Raw genomic sequence first — 9,996 nt, 5'->3', positions numbered from 1 at the left:
GTGAAGTAGATGGTTTATTCAGAGTTCAGCCACTCCACCATTCCTAACTGATTTCTCTGGTGATGTTTTTGTTCACGGAGAGTCTTAGCTTTCACACTGAAGGGGGTCTGGAGTGATAAGCAGTGTTGACTGAACTCAAGACAGAACATAAACTCTTACCCCTTTATTGAGGCTATTACTTCAACAGCACTGATCTCAGGCAGCAAAACACTGAATCAGAAACACTGTTAGCTGAGTTGGTAAGTCCACATAGTAGTGTGTTATCATTATGAAAACAGTCTTTTTTTTTTTTTTAAGTCTGTTGACACACTCATGCATGCACACTCATGCATATATAATCTATGATATATATTATTTCTTTTACAATACAAAGGGTTTAGTTGGTGAGACCTGATATTTGTACCAAGACTGTGTTTATTTGTTTTCTTTTCTGTTATTTTTTGAGAAATTTTTGTGTGTGTTTGTTTTTAATTTGCCATCTGTTTAGTGCCAGCGTCCCCACCACAGTCCCCCCGTACGCCCATATCAGCACAAGGATTTACATACTGCAAGTCTGGGAGCTTAAGCCAGACTTCCAGAGCACTTTCCCAAATCCTTTACTCTAACCACCACAGCATGTGGAACAAATTGTTCTGCATCTAAGGTAGTACACATTGACCCTAAATGGTTCTTTCCATCTCCAAGAGCCATAGTGGTCACTTGTCTTCTTCCAGTGACAGCCATTTTAAATGTGTGTTGCTCTCTGCCTGTGTTTTCTGTTATTGGTGTGTGTTTGAGAGGTGTTGTGCGGAGCTGTAAGGCTGATAATGTGAATGTGTCTGACAGCAGCACTCTGGGGATGTTTGGTGAGGGTTTTATTTGACCTTAAGACTAAGAGGCTTGTTAACAAGCAGGGAACCTGCTTCTCTCCCAGTGAGAAGAGGAATCACAGGCCCTGACATCTGTTTAGCCACGAGGGGTGTGTGAGTGTATGGGTGTGTGCTCCCGTGCATATGTATGTTTAAAAACAAAAATGCCAAAAAAAAAAGCATTTAAACTTGAACTTATGGTGTTCAAATCTGACTGTGTCCTATTGCCTCTTTCTCATCCAATGATCTCTCCTTACCTTTGTGAAGTTGGCTATTGAGCACAGTGAGAGAAAAGGCTCAGTGTTTAGCTCAAAGCCCAGGTGGGTTTTGTACTAAATTTTATTCCACTTCATCCTCCTAAATTGGTTCCTAGAGGACCCCTCCCTGGACCAGAGGCTTTCCAACCTTCCTCCACGTGCATCTCTCTCTCTCTTGCTTGCTCTCTCTCTCTCTCTCTCTCTCTCTCTCTCTCTCTCTCTCTCTCTCTCTCTCCTCTGGCAGTTTCTGGCTACTGTTGCTCTTAAAACTCATTAGAAGATTAAATCTCATTGAGACAGGAGACAGGTTCCTGTGGCATGGTTGTTCCCTTGCTAAATGTGGTGGCAGCTGGTCAGGACCAAGTGGACCTTTATGTGGCCCTAAAGTTGGTACTTTGGAATGAAAGCGAGACAGCTGCAAACTAGGGTGCTGTTAGGTGGGAGGGCTAGAGAGCTAAAGCAGCAAACTGGGGTGAACCTGTGTAAAGAAGAGCAGTTAAAAGGAGTAGATGAACAAAGGGATGGAGGGTTGAGAAAGCCAAACAGAAGGAGCCCAACCATCAAATTTTGGGCAGGATTTCAGTGGGAGAGCTGAGAAAGCTAGGCGTGGACTGTGATTCATTTGACTTTAATGTATTATTGATTAATTTCTTTCTCTGTGCATGTTGTGTTTTGGGCAAGATTCTCAGGAGTGATGGTTGGCTTGCTAGTGTAAATCTTACATTCCCCAAAGCCCTTAAACTGCCACAGCACTGTAATAAACTAAAACTCATTTGAGCTTAATCTTACATGATACCTGAAATGTATACAAATCTTCCTGCCCTGTCACTTCTGTGTACACAGCAGTCTCTCGAAAGGTTGTGGATGAAATGTTTTAGAGGAGATCACGCACGTGCACACACACACATGCGCAACCCCTACCTGTTGAGCTTCTCTCTTTCCTGAAAGCTGTGTAATTACAACCTGATTTTGTAGCAAGGGCTCCAACAAGCTTTACTATGATGTGTTTGTAGAGAGTGAATGCATGCAATGACCTGAGTAGTTCTCCAGTTTCTTTCACGCTGGAGCAGCACTGAAGTCTTTTTCTCTTGAGTTTTGCATTCTTTACATCTGTGTGTTTTCCACCTTCTTCCCTGTATTCCCTTCCACACTTGTATGAATATCACATTGCATTTTCTTTCACTGAGGGATTTAATGTAGTATTCTGTGAAGCAGAGAATGCAGACAGGTTGTGTTAATTGTCATTAATAGAATACATAAAGATTCTTCTCTAGTGTATGAGATAAGATAATGATGAGCTATGTGAAGTGGCAAGATTAGGTGACTTCAGGTTGTTTTAAGTTGAGTGGAGTGTTTCTGTAATAAATAAAGTTGTTCTCTCCCTCTTGTTCTCTCTCACAGACACAGAACCGTATGAAGTTGATGGCTGATAACTATGAGGATGACCACCTGAAGGCCTCCTCACAGTCTGATCAGACCAATCACAAGCCCTCTCCAGATCAGGTGAGTTGTCACCCAATCATAAACCCTTTACACATCACATGAGCAGAACCGTGAGCAGAATTTGACCAGTCCAGCAAACAGGATATGTCTAACCACAAACTGTAGGCTGTGTGTCCGTCTGACTGTCTCTGAATGTGTGTTACCACCATGATATACCAGTGTGAACAGTAAGCAAAGAAAAGAGTCTAAAACCTGAAACACGAGCGAGCACGCACGCGCACACAGACACGAACACACGTGCATACACACACAAACCTACATTTAGTCTGACTTACTCACTCATTCTTTTACTTCCTCATTGACTCAGTGTTTCATATACTCTCTACCTGTCTTTTACCAGTATAGCAGGCATGAGCTGCTCCTGCTGTATACAGTGCATACAGACTCTGATGTCATATCTTTTGTTTTTATTTGTGCCCGTCTTTTGTTTTCATTCTGCATTTTTTGACACATCTGCCTTTCCCCTCTCTCCCTCTCTCTCTCTCTCTCTCTCTCTCTCTTTCTCTCTCTTTTTTTTCTTTCTTTGTAATGTTTAATTTATCCCTGGAGGCTCTGTCCTGGTTTACAAGGCAAAGTCATTACAGCCAAGCATAAACAACAGGAAATTACATCTTTCACATCCAATAAAACACAGCACCCTCAACCCAAATCTCCCTTATTATTTCATATTTGGGCACCTAATAGCACACACGCACACACTCTCTCAGACTCTAGGCTTAGTCGATTTCCTCAGGAACAATCTTGTAGTTGGGACCTAAGTGGATTGCTCAATAGGATGTTGCTTTTCTTTTTTCTTTGTTCAGTTTGCCTAAAGCACTCAGCACAGAATAGCTAGCTAATATGTCATAATGTGCTGAGAGAGAATAAGTGCAGGGGAGACAGATTTAGCAAATGGTTTAGAAAGGGTCTGGGAGTCTCAGTCCCAGTTTTCCCAGTCAGGACAAGTAATTTCACATGTTATATTGTTCCAGTTCATCCTTTTAGTTGGTCTTTACATGGCAGTGTGGGAGCTTCTTTCTGTCAGACTGGCTGTGTACTACGATGAGTCTGAGAGAAGAGCAGAACTCTAAACATTTAACACACATCTCTCTCTCTCTCTCTCTCTCTCTCTCTCTCTCTCTCACACACACACACACACACACACGCACACACACACACGCAGTACAGAATACACATCTCTCACATATACACATAGCATCAATCTCTCGCACATTAAGATTCACTCCCTCCCTAAAGCACTCTGTCTCACTCTTGCATACTAGCACTCGCGCTCTCTCTCTCCCTCTCTCTCTCTCTCTCTCTCTCTCTGTCTCTCCCCCTCATTCATTCTCTCTCTCTCCCCCTTCCATACACACACATTGACATTCACTCACTCTCTCTCTTTCGCTCTCACTCTCTCTTTCTCTCTCTATCTCTCTCTCACTCAGACAAACACACACACATTCACTCCCTCTCTCATTCTGTCCTTCTCACCCACAGACAGACTGAAGCCACTGCAGACAGCTTCGTCCCTGTTGTTTCAGATCATTCTCGTTTGTTCATCTCCCGTTGCCAAGAAAACACTTAGCACAGGCCCTCCTGTCAGCCCGCTCCTCTGAGCCTCATTTTTCTCCTGCACATCCAAGTTAAACACACACGCGTGCTCCTCTCCTCTCAGTCAGAGTGTTATCACAGGCATATCAGCACTCTCAGAGTCTTGACACATTAATAGACAAGGTGACTGTCGGGCTTTTCCCGCTTCACATTTCTTGCCTCAGTTCAGAACTAAATGAGGTTTCACACCTGCCTCCAGAATACTGACCTTAACCCAGAACTAACTCAGTCTGCAGTGGGGTAGAGCTGGAGGAATGACTTTGTGGGGCTACCTTTACACCTCCATTAAAATGTAACATAGTTTTGATGTTACCTTCAGTGCTCAAAGATCAGTTTGAAACAGGGCGCTGTGTATCCCTGGACTAAAGACCGACCAGGGTTATGATTTGTCCCACCTAACATATTTATATATTTAAAAAAAAAAATTTGTGGGGAAATAGCAGCATTAACAGAAGATTAACACAAAAACATACAGAGCTTCAGGGAGGGAAGGCACAATTCATAACAGATACTCCCACAGCTAACCAGTCGGAATGGGAAACAGCCATATTTGTGTTACTAATTTCGAAATGCTCTGCACTGAATTGTTTTCATTCCTTCATTTTCTTTTTTTTTTTACCCCTAGATGATTACCAAAAACAAAGCCAGTGCTGTCTTTTCTCACTTTCCCTGCATGATTTAGTACTGTAGTGAGTAGTACTGTAGTAAGGTGCTTTAAGAGTGATTTTGGAGATTTTGTGTGTTGAGCATTGCAGTGTTATCCCTGAGTGCTGTTCTTCTTAAATGTGATTTTGAGATTGCTTATCCAATTGAATGTAATCCAGATCAGATAAACTGTAAACTGGGACTATTAGAGGACTCTGTGAAAAGTGTTTGATTATGGCTCAATATTATAACGGCTCTGTAACTTACACTTTGACCCTGCTGTGCTCTTTGACAGGTTTTTTTTTTTTTTTTTATAACCAGAAATATGTTAACATCCATGGATTTGAATTTTCATCATTCTTCATTGGCTCCTTTTATTGATGTCAAAATCTCCCTGATAAACGGGAAAATTTACCCTGTCTGTATTTTGCCTCTATAACCAGTTTCTTTGTCTCATCCACTAACTAACTCTTTGTTTTAACCCCAATGCTGCCTTGGACTAAACCCGCTCTCAACCAATAGGATGATGAAGAGGGCATTTGGGCATAGCCAGTCAGTTGCCCTCTGGCTGCCATTTTGTTCAGAAGGGTGAGAAATGTCTTTCGTGGGGAATGACGCTCAATTCACGCTCTTTTCTTTTTCTCCAGTTTCTTTTGTCATTTCAGCCTTTCGTGCCTCGTTACCGTCATCTTCAAGTAGATTTTGTTTATTCATTCTTTCCTTCATCTTTACTCTCTTTGGTTCTTTGTTTCCCTTGTGATGTTGTGATCATTTTCTTTCTCTCTCATGCACTGAGACTGCCCTGATTTTTGTGATGTGTTTGTGTTTGTGTTTGTGTGAGTCTTGTTGGTTGGTATTTCGTGTTACATTAAAACCACTCTATTACAGTTCAGCATGTTTCTCCATGGTACTTTACTTGTCCATTAAATTAGGATGTAGCAACACATATATTTATTGACAGGTCTCGCATAGTCACCTTTGTATCTATTTTGTTTAATAGAGTTGTTAGTTCCTCCTCACTTGTTCACAAACACAGAGGTCTGTGTTGTTAAAGCACACCCAGGGTTTAAACTGTGTAAAACTCTAGTTATTCTTCCTCCTAACAGTCTGCTTCTCTCTGTGTGCCATGTATGTGTAAATCTATGTAGCCTGTGCTCTGTAGAAATTATACTGCTCAAGTCAGACAAATTACAGGGCTCATAACTGTAATACTATATCCTCCTGGACCTCTCGGAATTCTTACATGCAATTTTCCTCACTTTGACAGCGGAATCGTTTTTTATTATTGTTATTATTATTTTCCCAACAAATCAAGCCGTCCGTGGCCTGACTCTCCTTTCTTCAGCCAGTGAAAAAGAGCAACATTCTCATTTTGGCTTCCACACTGACAGTTTTGATGGATGGCTTTGCGTATGTAGATTGACTGTACCACAGTGCCTGGGTCGCTATGTGAAGAGCACGTTTCTGACATGGATCAAACACTTTGATGAAGGACATCTCTAGTTTGTAGTTGATCACTTGCAGAGAGACTAATGCGATGTGGTTGATCACATGCAGAGAGACCACTGCGGTGTAGTTGATCACATACAGAGAGACTGCTACAGTGTAGTTGATCACATGCAGAGAGACCACTGCAGTGTAGCTGGTCACGCACAGAGAGACTACTGCAGTGTAGTTGATCACGCGCAGAGAGACTGCTGCATTGTAGTTGATCACATACAGAGAGACTGCTGCTGTGTAGTTGATCACATGCAGAGAGACCACTGCGGTGTAGTTGATCACATACAGAGAGACTGCTACAGTGTACTTGATCACATGCAGAGAGACTACTGCATTGTAGTTGATCACATACAGAGAGACTACTGCAGTGTAGCTGATCACATATGGAGAGACTACTGCATTGTAGTTGATCACGTACAGAGAAACTACTGCAGTGTAGCTGATCACATATGGAGAGACTACTGCATTGTAGGTGATCACATACAGAGAGACTACTGCAGTGTAAAAGATGCTGGCCTGTAAATAAAATAGGGCAATGCTCATGAACACTCCAAAAGAATGGAACGAGAAACATAGTCGGCTCAGTTGGTCAATCCTTCATTTAGTGACAGCCTGTGTCAGCACTGACCATATTTAAATTGACAGAAGCAGATTGTTAACGAAATGTTATGTTCACGATAAGAAGTAGAATATCAGAAATTGTATGGCACACCATGGATACTATAGATGACTGGTTTAACACCCGAGATGTTAATAGTTATTGTGTCCATACATGGTTTATGTGTATGATAGAGCAGACTATGTTTTCTACTCTTCAGCTTGTTGCATGGCTCTATTGGAGGTGCAGCTCCAACTGGAGGTCAGAACAATTGGACTTTCAAGTATTTAATTTTCAAAATGTACTTTAGCGACATGTGGGTAGTCAACCCCTGTTAATTTACTCAGTCAAACTTACAAATCCACCGGCGCTGTGCTGAATTCAGTTTTGGGATTGTGATGAATAGCAATGTGACTCAAATCGGACGTGTTTGTCCATCACAGTAAGTATACTTATAGATTGTGCTTTTTGGCCCTCGTCTTTGTTTTGTGGTGTTGATTTTGTTTTTGTTCTTTCTTTCTTTCTTTTTTATGTATGGATTATTTTTATTGTTCTGTTTCAGCTGCGGTTTTCTGTTGCTGTTTTTATGTTTTGTTTTCTGAAGATATTGCAGTGGGCATGCCAGGTTTTGCTGCTCTTACTCTCTCCTCATTCTGTTCCAGTCGTGTGTTGCTATGTGAGATTGTTCCTGCCTGTGACACTCTAACCTAGAAGCCAGAGAGATGGAGGATCAACAAAACTCATGAGAGATACACTGATCATTGTCCCTTTCATTTTTTGCCTTGATAATGAGTGATTGGCATAAGGTAGAGAAATGGAGAGGCCAATTCAGGGCCTCCAAGCTTACACGACGATGGCCTTTGGGCTCACAAGGCAAATACATGAATTAATGTTGGCTCTAGATTCAGACATTTGAATGAAGCTTCTACCTCCTATGCATGTTAGAACCTCTTTTCAGTATTGCTTTATAGGAGAAATGTTTTGGTGAACATATGCTTTGTCTTCCCTATGTGACTGAAGCCTTATTTTCTGGGGGAGATTTAATAAACTTTATCTGGCTGTGGTCTTTGAAGAGCTGGTGAGAAGAAGAGAGACAAGTGAATCAGCAATCTTTTTATCTGTAAAAATGTGTCTCTTCAAATAAGAGGTCATCGTTTTAGGACAGCCACTGAGTCTGTTCACTCAAGTTATGTGTGATCAAGAGGTCACCGCAGAGCAAGCAATCACATATAAATAGAAAAGTAATGAGGACTCAAAGTGTGCCACCCACTTTGGCAACTTCGGACATTACTAACCACTTGGATTGGGCTAACCTATGGAAAACTCTGACAGCAGAGTTCGGATTTCATTTGTTATTCCTGGGGTCGGCAAGTACTCGTCCCCACTGGACTGACTGCCCTCCGCTGAACCAGTCTCTCAAATTCTAGCCATCCACCCTTTGCCTACATTATTAAAGCCCTTCCCACCCCGTCATAAAAGAACATAGGGCCTCACTGCAGAGACAGAGCACAATTTCTGAATGAGAAAATGGCTCAGTGGTTAGAGGGGAAACATTTCAACAGCTCTGTTAGAGTCATTAATATGAACATAAATGCATGTTTGCTTTCTGATCCGGATTTTGTACTTGCATTGTTTATTCCAGTTCCACTCCTTTTTTCGCCTTTTGTCATTTCCAACTGATTTCAGTCCAAATATGTATAATTAGATTAGAATGGAAAACATGTGGCAGAGATGAGGATGGGGGAGTGAGGAAGGAGAAATTGCAGGGGGTCATTGTTAAGAGTTTCTCCCTCCAGATGATTTCAATATAAAAACTGGCCTCTGGCTCCATTCGCCTGCTGCAGACACAAGAGTAGACAGTGGTGGGGCCCTTTCTTGGCCTGGGGTTGCAAGTGGGACATAATTTGGTGGCGCACAGATTTGGAGGAGGGGGTTTGATGAAGCCCCTGAAGCATTACGCCATTCTGCAGAGATCTCTACGCCTCATTATCTAGAACACAATGACAGCGTCTGCAATGACTCATTCAGTCTGTCGTCTTTCATCCTACAGAAACAATCTATCCATTTAATGATGTCAGAGGAAGTTCACTGTACAGGAAATGAGATGCCATTTGAAACAGAGTCCTGGTGTAAGGGTCAAAGGTCTCATGACAAATGAGTGTTCTGCCTCCATTGGCATGGTGTCACTGGAAAGAAGGAGGCCACAAAGCCAAAAAAGACAGGTCCAGTCAATAGTGGAAAGATAAGAGAAAGGTTGACCCTGTAATCCCAGTACGAAAGTTCTTATCACATCAGTAATCTGATCCACTTATTCTCACGCTGATTGGAGATTGATGGCTTGAGAGGTAGAGTCTGTTGGTTTTACCTTTCGAGGCTGAAGCATAGCTTTCTTCAGGGCCAGAGGTTGATTAGCAATGCACTACGAGCATCACTATGGCCTGTGGACTCCGTTTTGTATATGCACCAGTGACATCACTCAAGATTACATCACCTGAGAACTCCACGGAGGTCAGTGTTAGAACGTTAGAACATCTTTTCTCTGTTAGCATTCTGAGTCTCTGAGCTCTCGGCAGAATCCTTTAAAAGAAAAAAAAAAAAACTGGATTCTGTCCACTCAGGCTCAGGGAAATCTTTCCCTATTGCGTTTGGTTTAGAGTACCACCCGTATGACAGCACATTTGTTTTCCCAAAGCACATGCAAGGTAGAGCATCAGCCAAGTCACAGACATGTTAAATGTGTATGTGTGGGGTGTGTTTGAAAACCTGTCATATCACTTTAGAAGTTATCTCTCTGAGCAGTCTGTTTTCACACTTTCCAGATTTTTTATGTCCAACTCATCTCTCATCTATAAATAGTATAGAAGAACTCTGCAATCCTCCAGGGTTAATTATATCTCTCTAATCACACAGCCGTGTGGAGACAGATTTAGTTTTACTTACTTCCGAGGACCCTCCTAACCATTTGTTTTCTTTTACAGCTCGTGATATCACAGCCTACGTTGTCTCTGCACTTTGTTGCGCTCATTCTCATTTTTTTTTCTGTCCTTTTCTC

General features: G+C 42.0%; 1 protein-coding gene across 2 annotated transcripts in view; it reads left to right on the top strand.

Annotated features, from left to right (window-relative positions):
• erc1b (ELKS/RAB6-interacting/CAST family member 1b) overlaps nt 1-9,996 on the top strand; it is a 154,285-nt gene that overhangs the window by 119,608 nt on the left and 24,681 nt on the right. For both annotated transcript variants that reach the window (XM_030779991.1, XM_030779982.1), the window contains one exon: nt 2,507-2,608. In XM_030779991.1, coding sequence (XP_030635851.1) covers nt 2,507-2,608 — 102 coding nt within the window. The remainder of the gene's footprint in view (nt 1-2,506; nt 2,609-9,996) is intronic.

This window comes from Chanos chanos, chromosome 1, assembly GCF_902362185.1.
Source record: "Chanos chanos chromosome 1, fChaCha1.1, whole genome shotgun sequence".
In the NCBI taxonomy this organism is placed as follows: Eukaryota; Metazoa; Chordata; class Actinopteri; order Gonorynchiformes; family Chanidae; genus Chanos; species Chanos chanos.
This window is presented reverse-complemented; position numbering and strand designations above follow the sequence as displayed.